Here is a 20,534-nt window from a genome sequence, read left to right as displayed (position 1 = left end):
GATACTTCCTAGCTGTATGGGCAAGTCACTTAACCTATTTGCCCCTGTTTCTTCATCTGTAAAATGGAGATAATAGAATCCATATCAAAGGATTGTTGTGAGGATCAAATTAGATAATCATTTTAAAGTACTTAGCACAGTATCTGGCATAATAAGCACTACATAAATAATAGCTATTATTATATTCATATATATGCATGCATATGCACATTTAAATAGCTTATTTGTAAGTCTTCCCTTATATATATGAGGAGCATGCTTTTTGGCAGGGCAGTTGGGGTTAAGTGACTTGCCCAGGGTCACACAGCTGTAAATGTGTCAAGTGCCTGAGGCCAGATTTGAACTCAGGTCCTCCTGACTCCAGATCCAGTGCTCTACTCACTTCACCATCTAGCTGCCCCTAGCCTGTCATATTGAGAAAATGATTTTAAACTTAAGAACTGTATAGGAATCGTCAAATGAACCCTGCCTAAATACAAACTAATGTTGTTTCTTCATCAGTAATTTTTGTGGATTTTTATATTACTTACTTTTATGATTCTATATTTTGTTTTTGTTCATTTTCCATTAAGATCTTTTTGGAGACACTGAGAATAAAAGCAAAAACTACGCATTCTAGAAATACAGTTCACTCAGTCAGCTGGTCAACTACACCTAACTCAGGAACTGGAAAGCACTGATAGAGAGCAATTGAAAAACTAATTGGGGGCGGGGCACTATTTAGAGCTGTGAAAGATAACTGATAGCAATTGAAGTCCCAGCAAATTTCTATTGATGACTTTAAAAGGCCAAGAAACAAGCCAAACTTTGTCCCAAAGCAAAAAGTTTTCCTGGTTTTATTTTTGAAGATAAGAACAAAATCACAGCTGCCCTTTTAGAGTTTGCTAAAATTGACAATTAACTTTGTTATTACAACATTATTTTAACAGTACGTGAAAAAGAACATCAATTTTATATACCTTCAGCTTAATTTTTGATTTTTTTAATGCACCTATCATTTACCATGCATTTCTGAAGCTTTCAAAAAGGCATACTTAGCCTACATATTCAGGACTAAGTGTTAAATTCTAACACAATTTAGTGGAAATAATACTGGATATGAAGTCTGAATGTCTGGGTTTAAATCCTATCTCTACCACTTATTCAGTGACCATGGAAAAATAATTTCCACCAATTTGGGACTCAGTTTCCTTATCTGACAAATGAGGATGTTCAGGGGTGGGGAATCTGCTGCCTCAAGGCCACATGTGACCCCCTAGGTCCTTTGACTGAATCCAGACCTCACAGAACCTTCTTGGATTCAGTCAAAAGGCCACACTTGAGGACCTAGAAGGCCACATGTGGCCTTGAGGCTGCAGTCACCCCTGCCATTCCCAAAGTCCCTTCCAACATCAAATCCTTTGGCACAGCCATTTGTTTTACAGTTGTATTGGAATTAAAATAGTTAATAAATTTATGTGCCTGTATTTACAGTGGATTCTAAGTATGCTGATAAGTATCAACTCAGAGGTTTAGTAAAATTCACTGTTTTAGAAAAACAGCAAACATCACCATTATATGAATAAATTTCAAAATTCAGATTTCCTAAAATCAGATTGGTTTTTTTTTAAGACATGAGCTCAAATAACATTTAAAGCAATACAAAATGATAATAAGTAATTTCTGTCCATTATCCAAGGTTTGGGAATTGCTTGTCTTGCTTTCCCTACTCTTTTTTCCTCTCTCCTCTGTTTTCCTAGAATACAGAATTTCTTAAATTTTTAAACTATATTTAAAAAACTATTATTCAACTCTTAAAACTATTATTAAAATGAAGTCAAGAAAACCTAGGCTTGACTCCTGACTCTTGCCATTCACTCACTGCATGATCTTGGGCAAGTTACCTCCCTGCTCTGGGCTTTAGTTTCCATGGAATGAGGAAGCTGGAAGAGATTGCCTCTGAGGTCCATTCCCACTGGAAATCTATGATCCATAGGAAGATTAAAATTTAAAAGCATTTCTCCTTTCCATCAAAATATCAAACATTCTTTCTCGATGTTTTTAATTGAGGGGCGTGTAGAATGGCTCATGAAAGTCAGAATGATCTAGTTAATATGGAACTTTTATTCAAAAAAAAAAGAAATAAATGAATAAATTTCATCTGTAATTTTTAAAGTAATTATTTAAATCTTTAACATGACTATTATATTTACATCTTACTTTACACATGTTAATTAAAAGCCAAAATAATATGAAATGTCACTTGTAAAATGCTTACTTCCATGCTATGCTACAAGTAGGTGTACAAAAATAGACAACAATCTCTCTTATGATGGAGGTGTCAAACTCACTGCCAAAGCCAGTGAAACACATTAAAATGTGATTGGGAAATGTTTAATGAAATAAATAAAAAATATAACACAGTACATATCATGTTCCTTCATGGTTTTCTAAGGTAACATGCTGCCCACAGGGTTCTGTTTCTGTGTGAGTCTGATATCATTGCTCTGTGACATGGGAGACAATAAAGTGAAAAGAATAGTGATACTGGTGTTCAAATCCTACCTCTTACATTTATTAGCTGTGTGACCTTGAGCAAGTCCCTTATTGGGTCCTGGTTTCCTAATCTGTAAATTGAGGGAATTGGACTGGATGCTCTCTGGTGTCCCTTCCAGCTATCTATCATCTCATAGCCCTGGAATTCATCACTTTGCAGTTAATCCAGTGATAAGCCTCACCACACCTAGCTATGTTGTTCTTGGACAACAGTCTATTGCTAGGTCCATATACAAAGCCTAAGAAGAAACTGTCAGAACTTGTGTACAAGTGGTAGAGCTTTTAAGATCTTAGGGCCACATGGCTTCACATCACAGGAGTCCTCCAAAAGAAGTCTGTAATGGGGAGGCTAGTTTAAAACGTAAGATTTTAAATATTGTTAACTAGATCACCTTAGGGGAAACAACCCCTATGGAAAAGCCTTAAGCTCTCCCCCAAAATTTAGTAAAAGAATACATCCAAATTTGAAGTATTCTTTGAGTATTATTCAGTTTGTAAATTATCTGAGTGCTTTCTGGATTAATGTTAGATGATTGTTGGTTATTATTTCATTTGTCATTAGCATCTTTAACTCAAACTAGTTGATTTTATATTGCTAAAATTAAACTAAAATTCAATTTAAACTAATTTAAACTATCTAAACTGTTTCTTTGTTTTATGTGTTTATGTATATATATGAGCATATAAGCGCATATATCTATTTATACTCTCACTTGCTTTGTCATCACAGACTGCTATCATAGTTATAAATTTCTCTTTTCAGTATCTTACTGACATTGTCATCTATTCTGTTTAATAGAATCTTTTTGATTCTAAAGCTAATCAAAAGCCAGAAATAGTTTCCTCCCTAACTCAGAAAATATGTACTATAGCAAGTTAATTTCTTTCTTCATAGAGGTCTTGTTGTTTGGTCCTTTCATTCATGCCTGACTCTTGGTGACCCTTTTTGGGGATTTCTTGGCAAAAATATTGAGTAGTTTGTCGTTTCTTTCTCCAACTCATTTTACAGATGAGGAAACTGAGGCAAACAGAGTTAAGTGACTTGCCCAGGGTAACACAGCTAGTAAATGTCTGAGGCCGGATTTGGACTCAAAAAGATGAGTCTTTCTGATTCCCAGCCTAGTGCTCTCTACATTTTGCCACCTAGCTGCCCCTTTATTATAGAGGGAAGGTATGGATCATGAAGTCTGACGATACTAAATTCACTAGCCAGAAAAGTGAAACTTGGTAAATTGTAAGCAAGGAATGGGAAGCAGGGGGACAGGATACCAGTGCTGAACAGTTTTCCATTTTCCCTTAAGTGAGATTGACAGTAGAGTTTTGTTAAAAGTGCTGTAAATTCTTAGAATACCTGGTATTTTACAAATGTAAATATAAATACTTTCCAGAATCGAATGCAAATGACTTTTTGGTTTGTCCACACTACATTATTCCATGAATTAGGAGTTATGTAACCTGCTGCGTAAGAGATCATATGCTTTTGTAATGATCGGTGAAGTCATTTTGCTTGTGTTTAAATAAATAGACTATATTATAATTTTGATAAGATGGTAAATATGGATTTGCAGTAAAGGAAAATATTACAATTTTTCTTGTATCTCCCCACCCTTTTATCACAGCATTGGCTGTGATACAGTACACAAAACTCAGAAAAAACTTTTGGACTGCTTTGAATGGGTGTACTGCATTATAAGATCCTGTATGTTGATTTGCAAATCAAAATCTGTACACATGAATGTCTACATGTACCTACCTTTAATCATAAATAACAGATGCTCATTCACACATCCAAAACTGAAATTGAAGACACTGAGACCAGACCTTAATTCTCAATTTACAAGAAACAGAAGCAAAAAAGTCAACTAGATTGTGTTCATTTCTTCATAATTTTTGGACTTTTTAAAAATGTGAAGGAATTCAATTTTTTGTTTATTCTGTGCATATGCATTATGGGGAAAATTAAATTGCTTTTGCACATTGCATATATAACTAATTTTCAATGCCTACAATAGTCTGTGGCTCATTGAAAACTCCTTGGAGCAATTTTTGGCATTATAATGAAAAAAAAAACTGAGCCCTTTAGCTCTGAAGTAGCTATTTGAAATGATTAGAAATTTGATTTCAGTCTTGGTCCCTGTTGTCATGAGAAGCTGGGAACCCACTGTACCACCTTTTAAAACTGCTGTGTTCTCAAAAAATGAGACTATAGCTGCCTGTCACTCTTTCTATTTTCTAGTTAAAATTTATTAACTTGAGAGGTCAATTCCTGACAGTTGAGAAATTCCCTCAAATTAGATTGTGGCTTTGAAATATTCTTGAAATGAGCTGAATCAATACTATAACCTGCTCAACTATTTCCTAATCATTGTAAGACTTATATACCTTAGTAGTTAAGAAAATAACTGTAAATAAGGGAGTTTAACAGATTTGAAATTAAGGGAACCAGTTCATTTCAAGTGCTCAATGTATTTTCTTTGACCTTAGATATGTTAGTCACAGTTAGATTTTTGAATAGAATTGTTAAACTAAGAAACCTTAGAAATTATCTGGTCCATCCCCTTTATTTTATAGATGAGAAAACTGAGGCCCAGAAATGTTAATTGATTAGCCCAATATCATACAACTAGTGTGAAAACTATCACCCATATCTGTAAATTCCTAATAAAGTGTTCTTTCCTACTGAACCACACGGTCCCTCTTTTTTTTAAAGAGAAGCCTTTGAACCCTCTCGTATTCTGCATCATCCTGAGCATATTAAAATTTCTTAGTAAACTGTGTATGTGTACATATACTTATCATATATGTGCAAATATAGTTCAAACACATATGTACATAGAAGGTGCCATCATTTTTGTCCCTATAAAAAAACAGAAGCGGTCCCTATCCAGATCTTATACAGTTTCTTTCTGGAAACATTTTTTTCATATGTGTGATTATCATCTCCCTGTGGGATTTTAATAATCTTTGAACTCTATGTAAAATCCATGCTTTGTTCATACTGCTTTTCCTAATTAAATTGTATTCTAAATGAAATCTGTTTATAATCTTTGAAAATTCATTCACTTAGTGCTTTAGAGAAATATTCCTGACTTGTTCTACAGTGAAAATGTGGTGTTAGTGTACTAGAATTCTAACAATTCTGAAGGTGAATTTGATGGGTGGAAGAGTTTTCTTGCTCTATTAGCTTTTAGTCTTGTCATTAGAGCTGGCATAAGTACAAAATTCTCTTTGACAATGGGAAGAGAGTTGGATATGATTTACATTGTGAAAAAGTCAGTAAGAAATTGTTTCAAGACCTCTCCAAAATTCTTTTTTACTCTTATTTCTACTGGAAATTTAGTGGCTATATGATTCCTAAGTTTTTGTACCACTTTGAAACAATCAAACTTTTTTTTATCACTTGCTTTGATCTATGCAATTCTTTCCTTCTTCCAAGAATAGTTTTAAAAATGAGTTTTTTGCATTGTTCCATTACTTGTTTTAGCATAGAGAAAATATATTTATTTATCAATCAAATTTCCATATTGTTTACACCTTATTTACATTTTTCTGTTATAGGCAAGTGGTCAAACTCTAAAAATCAAAAAACTTAATATCAAAGGAAAAAAGAGTAATGAACAAAAGAAAGGGAGAAAATTATCTCTAACAGGTGATACTGAAGATGAAGATTCAGCAGCCGCAAGTAGTTCACAAAAGAAAGGAAATAAAGACCCCAAGAAAAGAAAAATGGAGGAAAATGTCTCTGTAAACTTGTTAAAACAAGAAAGTTTTACTTCTATTAAGAAACCTAAAAGAGATGATTCCAAGGACCTGGCTTTATGCAGGTAAGTTTTCTATTCTTCTTTAAAAATTTTTCAGTATTCTCTTACTACATTAGGAACTTTTCAAAGTTTTTCAATGAATGCTATTTTTCCTTGTCTTAGTAGAAAATTTGTTTTTAAAACATATTTCTCTTCTTTTAACCATATATTCTATTAAAATGTACTGTATTTATCAACAAATGCTTAACTATGAATTTGCTTCAAACATTATTTTATTTAGCATGATCCTGACTGAAATGGAAACTCATGAGGATGCATGGCCTTTTCTACTTCCTGTAAACTTGAAACTTGTCCCTGGTTATAAGAAGGTTATTAAGAAACCAATGGATTTTTCTACCATTAGAGAAAAACTAAGTAGTGGACAGTAAGTAAACATATTATATTGTAAAGCTATAAGCTGTTGATAGCCAAATTGGCTTTATCATGGTTCTAGGTTATTACAAAATTGCAAAGGTAGTATATTAGTGGAAGTTTTAATTAAGGAATGCCTAAAAGCAGAGATCTTGATTTTTCCTTTATTTCTTTGGGAGTATAAGCTATACACTCTTCCATTTGACTAGAAGAAGAAATAATGCTTTTTTTCTTTTTAGCGTGCTCTACCCAGTAAATTGACTAAAGGGAGAATAGCTTCCCAGTAACTGGATGGTGCATTTTGCCATAACTTAGAAGAGTTCCTCATGGGGAATATAAGGACTCATACTTATTCTATGAGTGCGTTTTGCCTCCCATAGACAGTGTGTACTTTTGGAGCTATGCAGATGGGGCAATTCACCGGCAGAACAAACCCATACAGAGCCATTCCATCTGTGAATTCATACGTCACTTCTTCCCTCTCTCCTCCAAACCAGTTAACGGCTTTCCTTTGGGATCTTAATCTACAGTGCCCTTCCATAACCAGAGAAAGAACAACTAATAAATTTACCACCTATAATTGTAAGATTCTGAGCTATCAGACAAACTCCAAATAAATACATTAATTATTTTATTCTGAACATTTTTTTCCTTAAGATGATAGCATGGGACTAAGTAAATTTGGAAGAGTTGGCTGGAATTTTGTTTAGGGTTTATCTTTGTTATTACCATATTGGTCAAACATATTTACTAGAGGTATCTTAAACTATTTTGATGTTATAATTTAAAACTTAAAATTTTATGACATTTGACAGATCCTATATTTAGAGTCCCTGTTCAGTTGTACAATTTGGATCCAAAGAAAGTCTTCATGCCATATGGAAATCTATTTTTAAACGTAGTGGCATCTCAAAACTGCCAAATTAGCCAACCCTAAGATGATTGTGAGAGTTGAGAATTTGTGGAGTTACCTGACCCAGGTGGGGCTTTAGTAGAATTTGGAAGAAGACCCGTGACTGGGCAGAAATGAATGGAAAAGAAATGGGGCCTGAAGGATGTTTTCAAAGGCTGAAAAGAAGTTAAAAACAGCAAATAGAATGGAAAGTTGTGGTTAAGGAACTGATAGCAGCCACTGGGGAAGGCAATTGGTAGAGAGTTTTATAGTCCATTGTGTAAAGCTTCACCTTTATGTGGGAAATAATTGAGAGTATCTAAAGGGTTCTGAACCAGGGATGCTCTTTATGAAATGTTGGAGAGGAGATTGGTTTGAGGCCAGAGAGGGGGCAGCCACAAAAGTCCAGGATTGGAATAATTGGGATTAAGACAAAGCTTATAGAATATTGTTGTTGTTTGTCCTTTGTTCTCAAAGAGGACCATGATATCAAGAAGGTGATGTCTTGATTTGCAAGGGAAGTAGATTTAAGTGAGACAGGGCGGTGCGAAGTCACCAGCTTTAATGCAGCTCAGGAGCCATCTAGATCCAGTAGGAAGACATAGGTCAGGAATGACTGGAAATGGCCTCAGGCGAAGTAGGAGACCTTAGCCTTTTTGAGCTTAGGTCTTTCCCAGGTCTCAGTTCCTCAAAGTACTTTAAAAAAAAAAAGAAGCAATGATAGACTACCTCTGCCACTAGAAAAATCTCAAACAGAGGCTGGGTGTTTTGTTAGGGCATTATAACTAGAGTTTCTATACTGCTTGAGGTATGGGGTGGATCTCAGATGTCACTTCCAGCAGTGAGATTTTTTTTTTATTTAGAATCATTCAAAGTCAATGATTGAGCTCTGACTCAAGATAGAGCAATGACTTTCTGGTTTTTGAGGCGAGATTCCTCATATGAAATTTAAAATCTCTGAAAATGCTAGAGAAGCAGTAGAAATTTCTGCTGCTTTTTTTTCAGTGTTATCAAAGCATTATTCTCAAAGCTTGAGAGTCTCACTTCTCATGTATTCATTTTTTAAAATACTCTTTATCCCAAGTCAGAAATAATTTGGCATTTGCATTTCTAAAAGCATTCTTTTGAAATATATTGGCACTTCATTTGGCTTTAATACCCACTTACCTACTATTTATCAATTGGAGAAGTTTCCTTCCCACTGTGCTTGCTCCAAGTATGAGCTTTTTCCTAGTGGAAACACTGAAAAAACCTGAGAGGCCTAAAATGCCTTTTTCTGTTTAGAAGGCTATTTCTTATGACTTATTATCACTTGCAAATGAGTTTTACATGGTTTATTTTATTTGTATTGGTCTGCCTGGAGCTAACTGGAAGAATAAGAAATAAAGGAGTTTGTTGCTGGGAAAGAAGCATGAACTTTGAAAGTAGGAGAAGTTTACAATGGGAGAAAATATACTGAGAAGATAGTAGAAATCTGAGATCTTAGGTAGCTATAAACTACTTAAGGCACAGTGGATATATATATATATATATGTATGTATGTATGTGTGTATGTGTATATATGTATATATATGCATAGGTTTGAGTAGATGACTGTATAGTTAAGTGCCTAAGTACTGAAACAAAGTGTGTCCTGATTAAAGGCACTGTTGTTCCTCTCCTTTGTGTAAAAAAAAAGTATGTTGTTAATCTACACTCAAACTCCGTATTAATCTTATTAGTGTTTGAATTGCTTGAACATTGTTTATTGTAATTACCATGCTAGAAATTGTAGAAGCACAAACCTAGAAACTAGAAGGAACCTTAAAAAGAAGCCCAAGGAGATTAAGTAGTTTCCTCATTTGAACCCAGGTCTTCTGACTCCAGAAAGTCCTCTTTTCACTATACCACACTGTCTTTATTCAGATTACATAGGATAATACAAGTCCTAAAGGATATTTGTGATGCTTAGCACCAAAACAAAACAAAGAAACAAACAAAAAAAACCCCACAATATGGCCTAGACACCTGGGAAAAAATGTATATATCAGAAACATGGGGTTGTCTGAAAATATGATTTGCAGAGATCTGTAGAATGCTCCCCATTTAAATCCCTTTATGCCACATAAAAATGACTTTTTCTAGAATTCCATTTTCATATTTTATATTTAGAAATTCCAGATTGGAATTTTATGTAGCCAACTTAAGTCTAGCATTTCTGCTCACTTTTGTCATGAAAGAATGAAAAAAGGAAGAAAAAAAAGTAAGCATTGTTAATATGCTCTGGCACTATATGCCTAGAAATCCACCCATACAAAAAGCCCTCTGGAGCCAAGGAACTTAGAGAAGGGAAGGCAATACACATTGGGCAGCTAGTTAGTGCAGTGGATTGAGTGCCAGGCCTGGAGTAAGAAAGACCTGAGTTCAAATCTGCCCTCAGATGCTAGCTGTGTGAATCTGGGCAAGTCACTTAACCAAGTTTGCCTCAGTTTCTTATCTGTAAAAATGAGCTGGAGAAGGAAAATGGTAAACCACTCCAGTGTCTTTGCCAAGAAAACGAAATGGGGTCACAGAGAGTGGGACACTAGTGAAATGACTCAACATTACACATTGAGGAAGGAAACTTTGGTCTTAGAATTTACTGGAATAATGAATTGATCTATAGGGCAGTCGACTGACCCTTTCCAGAAGCAATGATGATAATAAGTTGATTCCTATACCTAGAGCAAGTGGTAGAAAGAGGGAATAGAAAATAAAAACATCACAGAATAGATGGCACAGTGGGCTGGCTGGACTTAGGGGTATTTAGATTCTCATATTTGACAATCAAAATGACTTTGTTTCAGTGAGGGAAAAAAGATAACAAAAGCTTTCTTTCTTTCTTCCAGGTACTCTAACCTCGAAACCTTTGCTCTAGATGTCAGGCTTGTTTTTGACAACTGTGAAACCTTTAATGAAGATGATTCTGACATAGGCAGAGCTGGCCACAACATGAGGAAGTATTTTGAAAAAAAATGGACAGATACTTTCAAAGTGAGCTGAAGTTATCAGAACTATTCTTCCCCCTTTAAACAGGACAGATGAGACCAGCAATGTGAACTGTATTTACATAAAAGTGCAAGGCACATACATAAGACTTTTTTTTTCTTAAGTATCAGAAAAGTGATACTACTTCTAAAGGCTTCACTCCTACAGCAACCATGGCCCTTGGTTATTGGTTTGTATGTTTTATCAACTAATTTAGGTAGAACAGGGAAGCACACCCAAAGAATTTTCAAAGAGAGGGGTGTTATAGTGCAATAGAAATGAAAATATATCAAAACGCACTGAATATTCAACCACCAGAGCTCTACTTGGGAAATGGTTTTCCTTTCCCACTCAATAAATATCTATTTTTCATTTTTTTACTTTGTAGTTTATTTTTTAGTGAATGTATTTAATTTTATGAATTATTTATGATTAAACTGCATCCAGAATCTTCGTTTTCTGTGAAAAGGAAGAATTAGAAAATTGCTTTAAATCTTGAAAATACAACAAGGAATGTTTTAAAATATAAAACAAAGCCAAGTAAAACTGTTTACACTGATGTGCTATAAAAGCACTAAAAATTAAATTTTACTGTAGAGTAACAAGTACATTTATATATATGTTGCTGCATCACTTGTGTAGTTAAAATTGTATTTCAAGACAGTGAAGAAAAATTGACATGTATATACTGTTCATTATTGTTTATATTAAGTATTGTTTTAAATATGTATGATGTGTACATATTGTTTGCAGACATTATTGTTTATGCCTTAGAAGGATTGTAGCATTTTATTTTAGTCTTAAGGTAATTATAGCTATACAGCCTGTACAGTAATTATCCTCTACCAACACTGTGGAGTCTCCTTAATCTTGGTAGTGCCTGCCTTTGAAACAGGGTGTAGGGGATATTAGTTTTCCATTTTTTCTATTTTTGTTATATAATTTCAAGCCACCAGGGCCTCAAATTCAAGTATATAATCATTTGTATCCATGTGGAATAAAATTGTGACAATTTCCTACGCACACAGTATTTTTTCATAGAAACATTTCCCTCCCATTTGCCTTGCCACAGAAATAAATTTAAAAAAAAAAGACATTTGTAACCACTGTGTTTTATCTACTGTGTGTTGTGGTGGCCTGTTGGAGGCAGATAGATCAGAATTTTTTTTGTACCTATGTAAGAGTACTTGAAGTTTTATTTAAAATAAAATGTTGTGGAAAAGGTAGCAAACTTTTTTCCCCCCTTTTTTTAGGAGTGTTATTTTTCACTAGTATGTGTGGCACGGATACAATAAAAGACTTTTGCAAACTAGTATAAGTTTTTTTTTTTTTTTAGTAACCCTAAAGTTAGAATTTTTTTAAAATCCTGATTTCTAAACGCTTTTATTGACATCCATATAGAGAACCAGAAAGAAATGTGTTAAAAGTATAATATATCAAAATGATTAGATTATTAATTTAGTTCACAGGATTCAACAAAAGGTCATAGGTGAGTTTCTATTATTTACAGCTAAATACAGGGAAAATAAAAAAAATTCAAAAACTAAATTGTTCTTAACTTAGGATTGAGAGCCACAAGATATACACAAAGTATCCTCCAAAATTCCTTAAATGGTTAGCTAACACTTATATAACTATCATCAGCATGCTTATTATAGTGTAAATGTCAGGTTTTCATTAACTAAACATTGAACTAACATTTTAAAGGTTTCATTCAAAAAATACAAAATGAAGTTGAGAACTCAAATGTGTTTCTGTGTTTGAAAAATTGTCAGTTGCTCCATATGGGTTATTTGTGCTTTGTGCTTTAGTTACTTTTTTTTATTGCATATGTTCCATGCCAGGTTTCTTAACTTTTTGTGTCATGGACCTTTTTGGCAATTATGTGACGTCACTGGACCTTTTTTCAGAATCATGTTTTTAAGTGCATAAAATAAAATGCATAAGATTATAAAGGAAACCAGTAAATTGAAACAGTTATCAAAATATTTTTTTAAAAGTTCACAGATCTCAGGTTAAGAACCCTTGATCTATGCATTTAAATTAATTAAATTACATTAGATGGAATATAAAGGGACTACATATGAGTATATTCTAGCACCTGCCTAAGGAACTCTTTAATGAGGGGAAATATCAGAATGAAAAAAGATATAGATGCCAGATTTATTAATTGTTAATAACTACATTTAAAAGGCAAATAAAATATCCTTGAAAAAAGGACATTTTGGTAAAATATTTAAATAGTTTTTTTGTTTTGTTTTTTGGGGGGCAGGGCAATTGGGGTTAAGTGACTTGCCCAAGGTCACACAGCTAGTAGATGTGTCAAGTGTCTGAGGCCAGATTTGAACTCAAGTCCTCCTGACTCCAGGGCTGGTGCTTTACTCACTGCGCCACCTAGCTGCCCCTAAATAGTTTTTTTTATACTGTAAAATTATTTCCTTCAGGCCTAGATGTATCAATAAAATGGGAATGTTAACTTTTCTTCATGCATGTGATACATAAGTACAATAAGTTCTTGATTATAGTCATATTAAGCTGACACATATCATACTTTAAGGTTCACAAAGCACTTTACATAAATTGTCTCATTTGATTCCTATGAGGTAATTATTACAGATAATATTATTACTCCCATTTAACAGATGAGGAAATTGAAACTGAGAGACTTGCTCATGGTGATGAAAATATTAAATGTTGAAAGCAGAATTCTGACCCCTGCCTTTCTGATTGTTAAATAGTTTATACATGACACCATGTTGCCTCCCAGTATCAAATGAGCTCATTAATTTAGGTTGTCCAAGATAACAATTAAGCTACTCCAAAAATCTTGGCATTTCCCAAAGGGCATTATCTACCTTCACTGATGCTACTGTTGCTACAACTATCAACAATGCTCAGATATAGCTATTCCCTGTGTTTGCTTCTGCCCTGTTCTGTTCAGAAGTGACAATGTTACGGGGGAAATGGGCATAATTTTATCACTGAAGCACCAAGTAGGTAAGGTGAAAATATCATGCTGCATATATAGAACATCAGTAATGTATTAAAATATCGAAAGTCTGTCACAAAGAGGCATGATGTTGTAGTGATGGAGGCTTAGGTTACCTGTACATCTCTTAGATCACTCTCCTTCCCAAAATCAGAATCAGTAATAATGTCTTGAACTGCCATAATAATTTGATCTTTCAAAACATGGAGGAACCAATAATGGAAACTTAATTCTGAATCTGCATTTTTCCACAAGGAGAAGGAACTGGATCTTGGAATACAAATGATGTTAACTTTGGCAAGATGTAAAATTCCACTTAGAATTTAGATTAAAAAGGAGGGAAAAGCCAGGCATAGTCTGAAATCTGTTCTAAAATTTTGAGAAAGCAGATTTCGAAGGTTCAAGTTAGGGACTTTGACCTAAAATTCTATGGGGGTAGTCAGTTCAGGAAGAATAGGAAGCTTTCAAGAATTAAATTCTGAAGGTACAAAGAGAATTTGTATAAGAATGAAAAAGGGGAGTTCACTAAAGAATCCAATGTATACTCACTAGGAAATCACCAAGCAACTTAGATTTTAAGAGAAAATGGAAACAAGAAGGCACAGTGGATAAAGCGCTGGGCCTGGAGTCAGGAAGAACTAAATTCAAATCCAGCTGCAGACACTTATTACCTGTGTGACCCTAGGCGAGTTGCTTGTTTGGCTCAGTTCCCTCATCCATAAAATAAGGATAATAATAATAAGCACCTACCTCTCAGGGTTATTGTGAGGATGAAATGAGGTAATTGTAAAATGCTTAGCACAGTACTGCGTACGCTATTATGTACAGGGTGTCCATAAAGCCCGTACGCAATTTAAAAGTTGTAACTTTGTAACTATATATGATAGAAAGAATCTGTAAAAAGCAAAAAAAAAAAAAAGATGAAACACTTAATTTTTTTATTATTCTTGTTAATTTTCAACATGTCCACCATTCATTACTAATACAAAGGGAAATAAAATTCTGTAGTTCGTGGAAAATGCTTTCAAGCTGATTTTCAGTAATGCCAGCAATCACATGACATGTTTTCATCCACTTGGATATGGAATTCCTGTGTGGTGCTTCTTTCTTGTACTGGGTTCTAAACCTTTGGACAGCGGTGGTAGGTTTTATTAAGTTCAGCCAACCAAAGAACACAGTTTACTTTTTTTCTGGTGAAGCCATGTGTCAACAGTAATCCTTAAAAATAAGTAATTTTTAAGTTGAATTTCTAAAAATAAAAATTAAATAAATATAAAATTTCTAAAGACAAAAATAAACTAGATACATCAGTCTTTCTAATCCTTGTTTCAGATTCTTTCTATCATATATAGTTACAAAGTTACAACTATTTTAAATTACACACGGACTTTATGGACTATGGATTTTACTGTTATTACAGACAATTGCAGAAGTGTGGCATAGTCCTGTAAGAATAATTTTAGGGATTTTAAACATTAATGTGAACTAAATGTTTGTTTAGCTGTCTTGAAGAATAGATGAGGGTCCAAGAAATAATTGGACCACTGCTCAGGGTAGATAGTACCATCATGATAACCCAGTATATAGAGAAAATGGGTATTGCTGCACACACATCTCTCACTTTGTTTCTCCTTTCTCTGCCAAAAAATATCTGTACTGGAAAGGACAGAAGTAGCCAAATAGGGAGTTGATGCTCAATATAACAGGTAGATACTTACTAGCTGTCTTTGTTGAATTTAAGTCATGTGTCTCCGGCAAACTACATCTTGGGTTACTGAAAGAACTGGCAGATTTGATTACCAAAGATCATGGAAAGTGGATAAGGTGCCATAGGATTGTAAATAGGACAAATGTTGCTCTGATTTTCAAATAAGAAAATGGAGTGTGTAATCTAAAATCCAGTGAGCTTTACTTTAATCCCTGACAAAATTCTTAACCATAATTATTAATTATTTTTACTATTAATGAGATCATGATGGTTAGTCCCCTTGAGGACATAGACTATTTTCTTTTTCTGTTACCAACATTCAGAACAGTGTCTGGGATATAGTATTAATAAATTTTTGTTGATTGATAGATCAAGGTAACAGGGATCACAAAGATCTGGCATGGCTTCATCAAGAATAATTTATACCAGACTAACCTCATTTCCTTTTTTGACAGCGTTATGAAGGGTGCCCCACAAAAGTTCTACTATGATGCCTCCTCATGTTATCAAGGTGATCCTGGGTTCCTTTAAATCCCCCTATATTTATTGTTTGTTTATTATTTTTAAGATGCTTCAATTGAACCAAAGGCCACCTTTTTACAACATTGTACAACAAAGTTTCTTCCATCTATATATCAAATTAATTCAAGATTCCTTGGAAGGTGTAACAACAGAAATAACACTTTCACTGACCTCTTGATAATGAATATCAGATGAAGCATAAAAGAGAGAGATATCTGCTTATCAGAAGTATTCTCCACTGTAATAGAGAATATGTAACCCAAGGTACATAAAAGCTAAGGAAAGAATTCCCCCTGGTTGAAAAGGTCTGCCATCACTCAAGAGAATTTGGCCTACACATCCATGCAGGAAGGATCAAGCAGATAAAGAATGTCTATTACCCAGATTTTAACTTGCATCTGAATGGCAACCCCATGGAGTGTGTCCAAGAGTACGTATATCTGGGACAGCTGTTACAGATGAACAGTGAACTGGGTCCAGAGTTGAAAAAGAGGAGAAGAGTAGGCCTTATTGCTTTGGGTAAATTGCAAAGAACTTTTATTGATTCCAAACTTCCCATAACAAAACAGGTAGATACTCACTTTTTATCATTGTTTCTGTAGGGCAGTGAGATCTGGAATACCACACTGCCTTTGAAGAATTTAAGATGAACATTATATAGAGGGCAATTGAAAGACATGTGGTGGATGTGAGCAGGCTACAATCTATAATCATTGAACTCCAAAGAACAGGTTAAAGGACATTAATGAAGAACTGTATTATGGAAAGAGAATGCGGGCCAGCCACACACAGCAACTGCAAGAAATCAGAAGTAGATAGCCATAGTGTTCCACTGGTAAATTCTCAATGTCAGGATGAAACTGAGGAAGGCATCCAGCATATTTGAGTAGTTAACTTTTGGGAGGACACGAGAGAGAGTCATACAATATCTGGGCTGGACCTGACTCAAGCCAGTCCCTTGGTAGTTTAACGTTGGAATGAAATAAGACAGTCATTGTAACAAAAGGAAATTTATTTAGCCATAGTAGGAGGATATTAAACAAATAATTTACAAAGTTGAACAAAGCTCCCCAGCTTCTGGGGTTGCATTTCGTGGTCCTTAAGCCAAGCATCAGAATGTACCTGGAGCTTCATGTGGCTGTTTTGATCTTAGCAGATAAGAAAAAAAATGTCAATAGCCTGAGTTCTTAATCTCCTGAGTCAATCAAGTCTTGACAATAGCCTCAGTATATAAGGAAAAACTATCCTAACTTAAATGGGGGCAATGAGGTAGGATATTGTTTTGACCACATATGGGATGGGCAAGTGTGGATGCACCTTTGATGGGACCTTCCAAATTGATGATATCCCAGGGCTATTTGAGTATTCAAGTACAAGACTAGTAGACTGAGGAAAATACTTAGATTTTACCAAACTGTTTGACAAAGAGGCAATTTTATCATTGTGGTCAAGATAGATGGTGATACGGGATTTTGAACTGGCTGAAGCAACAAGCAACAGCCAGACACAATGAACATTCATTTGTGGTTCAGCATCATCCTGGAAGGAGGTACCCCAGGGATTGATTAACTCTCTGTTGTTTTAATATTTTTATCGGTGACTTGGATAAAAAAAATACTAAGCTTACAAAATCTTCAGGTAACACAAAGCTAGATGGGGTAGCTTACACATGAGATTTTCTGGATTTTCAAAGGATCTTGGATTATAAAAGCATACATCTAGAGTTGGAACTTCATTGGCCATCTATCCTAACCCCTCATTTTACAAAGAAATTGAGATCCAAGGAGATTGTGATGTATACAAGGTCACAGAGGTATTAATCAGGAGCAAGATAGATATGAACCCAGGTCCTATGAAATCCAGAGCAAATGCTCTTTCCTCAAGGCCCTGAACCTATGTCCTCTGCCCTCTACAATGTCTAGTCACCTCCTCAAGCTTCGTGTGTTTTAACAGCTCTATGTAGATGACCTGTGTATCCAGCCCCAGTCTCTTTCCTGAGCTTTGGTCCTCCAGCACTGAATGCCTACAGAGAATTTCAAAATGTATGTTTTGTAAATGTCTCAAACACTGTATGTCCAAAACGAAATTCTTTATCTTTCTCCCCAAAGTCACCTTTCTTCTTTTTTTGTTGAAGGCAGATGTAATCAAGATTTGCAATAGTGATCTTCTACTCACTCTCCCATATCTCATATTTCCATTCATTTGCTAATTCTCACCAATTTTACCTTTTTTATATTTTTAATAAAATTTTTTTATATTTTATAATATCTTTTACATATGTTTCCTCTGTATTTAAAGCAACCTCTCAGATAAAGGCCCTCATCTCCTCTCTTCCTAAAATATTTACTGAAGCCTCCTAATTGGAATGCCTGCCTCAAGTCTCTTCCCCCTTCTATGGTCAGCTCTATGTATTAGCGATAACATGAGCAGCTACATGATGGATATTACCTTGCTCGATAAATTCCTTATTGCCTACAGGATCAAATACAGGCAGCTCTGTTTGGCTTTTAAGTCACTTCATGTCTGTCTCAAAGCTACCTTTCTACTCATATATGATTCCCTTTTATGCACACTATAATCCAGTCAAAAGAGGCTTCTCATTCCACATACATGATATTTCGTCTCTTATATATGCTCTCTCCCATGCCTGGAATATACTCCCTCAACTCAAATAAGTGGCTGATTTCTTTCCAAGACCAGTTCAAGAGACACCTTCTATGAGGCTTTTCCTAATCCTTCAGGTTTTTTAAATTTTTTAAAAATTTAAAAAAAAATATGTTGTTTCCCCAAAAGTAAACTGCTTGAGGGCAGAAACTTTCATTTTAAAAAGTCTTTGTTTATCCAGCACTTACCTACCACGATGCTTAGCAGTGTTTAATAAGTTTGATTTGACTGAATAATTCACTTGCAAAGTCAAGATTCAAAGAAGATCTAGACAACCCAGGACACTATTCAAAATCCAACAAGATAAAATTTCATAATGATAACATAAAATCTTAGACTCATGGTGGTCAAATGACCTAATTTTAGATAAGGAAATAGGTTCAGAGAGAATAAGTAACTTGCCCTAGGTCACACAGATAATGTGGTAGGGCTGTGATTTTCACCTGGGTCCTCTGATGATAAATGATAAATCAGGGTGACATGGCAGCCCCCAAAGCTAGTGTCCAGGACTAGGAAGGTGACAATCCTATTGTACTCTTACCTGGTCAGAGTATATCTGAATTATCATATTCACTTCTGAATGTGACATCTTATGAAGGCTGTTAATGAATTTGAGGGAGAGAGCCACAAATTGGACTTCGTGGCTTTGAAGTGTGCTACTTAGGACAAATTCTGAGAATGCGTGAAACTCAATTTCAAGTTTGGAAAGATCATATATTATTCCAATGCTGATATTTTGATAAGAGCTAAATTGGACTCTGTTGGCTAGAGATAATGGGTAAGTGGCACTGGCCAATTATGACTTCTGTATGCAAGACCATAGAGGATCAAATTCCCTGTTCCTATGTTATGTGGCTAAACTTTTGGTGATTCCCATAAAAAGGGTGACCTGTCTGTGACAAATAGAGCTAGGCTGCTCATTTACATAAGTGCAGCTGAGAGAGTCTGGGTCTTCTATTGCAGGTTGTGTTACCAACAGACATAAATTTTGAAGCATTAGCTACATCCTCCTTAATCTATTTGTCCTTGGAAGACTAGTGGCAAAGACAGCTACATCACAAAAGTCTATAAGACTAGACAAACTGCTGATCTATAAAATAGCCCCAAAGACAATGCATTCACTATCAATTACTGCCCATAAGAAAACTAGCTTCCCAGACAACTCTGAGAAGAGCTGATTCAGGTGGAATCAGATAATGGCTTATACACAGAGAATCCAGATCATGATAATAGAGAACAGTTTGGAACTAGGCCCAAAAGGCTATCAAACTGTGCCTACCCAATACCAGTACTAGGTCTGTACTCTAAAGAGATTGAAGAAAAAGGAAAAGAAACTGTATGTACAAAAATATTCATAGTAGCTCTTTTTATAGTGGTGAAGGATTGGAAATTGAGGGAAAGCTTATCAATTGGGGAATGGCTGAACAGGTTGTGGCATATGATTGTGAAAGAGCACCATAGGAAATGATGAGGGTATTGGTTTCAGAAAAAATGTAGCAAGACCTATGTAAACTGATGCAAAGTGAAATGAGAAGAACTGGGAAATCATATGCATAGTACCAGCAATGTTGTAATGATCAACTGTGAAAGACTTGGCTATTCTGACCAATACAATGGTCCAAAACAATTCCAAAGGATTCATGATGAAAAACTGCTATCAATCTCCAGACAGAAAATTGATGAACTCTGAGTGCAAACTGAAGTATAATTTTCTCATTTTCTTTTTTTTTGCTTTTAAAAAATATATGGCTAATGTGGGAATGTTTTGGGTGATTTCACATGTATAATTCATATATTGTTTGCCTTCTCAGTGAGTGGGGGAGGAGTGAGAGGGAATTTAAAATTTTAAAAGAATGTTAAAAATAATAAATTTTTTAAAATATTAAAACAAATGATGATGTAGGAAAAAAGCCATATACTGTCAGCTAGATACATTAAAAAGTTAAGCTTGTTTCTTTTTAAATGAATTTTTATTAATGTCTTGTTTTTGTATCACCTATACTTCCCAATACAGTCTTTTCATCTCCTTCCAGAGAGCTATCCCTT

The 20,534-nt window shown here is 34.8% G+C and overlaps 1 protein-coding gene and 1 long non-coding RNA gene across 2 annotated transcripts in view; one reads left to right on the top strand and one right to left on the bottom strand.

The window, feature by feature from the left end:
- BAZ2B (bromodomain adjacent to zinc finger domain 2B) overlaps positions 1–11,918 on the top strand; it is a 353,975-nt gene extending 342,057 nt beyond the window's left edge. Inside the window, exons 36-38 of the mRNA XM_036743221.1 lie at positions 6,094–6,359; positions 6,577–6,720; positions 10,467–11,918. Coding sequence (XP_036599116.1) covers positions 6,094–6,359; positions 6,577–6,720; positions 10,467–10,620 — 564 coding nt within the window. The 3' untranslated portion in view covers positions 10,621–11,918. The remainder of the gene's footprint in view (positions 1–6,093; positions 6,360–6,576; positions 6,721–10,466) is intronic.
- The window catches only part of LOC118835932, a 38,805-nt gene that overhangs the window by 14,924 nt on the left and 3,347 nt on the right, over positions 1–20,534 (bottom strand). The gene's annotated exons all lie outside the window — the stretch shown is intronic.

Source organism: Trichosurus vulpecula, chromosome 2, assembly GCF_011100635.1.
Source record: "Trichosurus vulpecula isolate mTriVul1 chromosome 2, mTriVul1.pri, whole genome shotgun sequence".
NCBI classification, from domain to species: domain Eukaryota; kingdom Metazoa; phylum Chordata; class Mammalia; order Diprotodontia; family Phalangeridae; genus Trichosurus; species Trichosurus vulpecula.
This window is presented reverse-complemented; position numbering and strand designations above follow the sequence as displayed.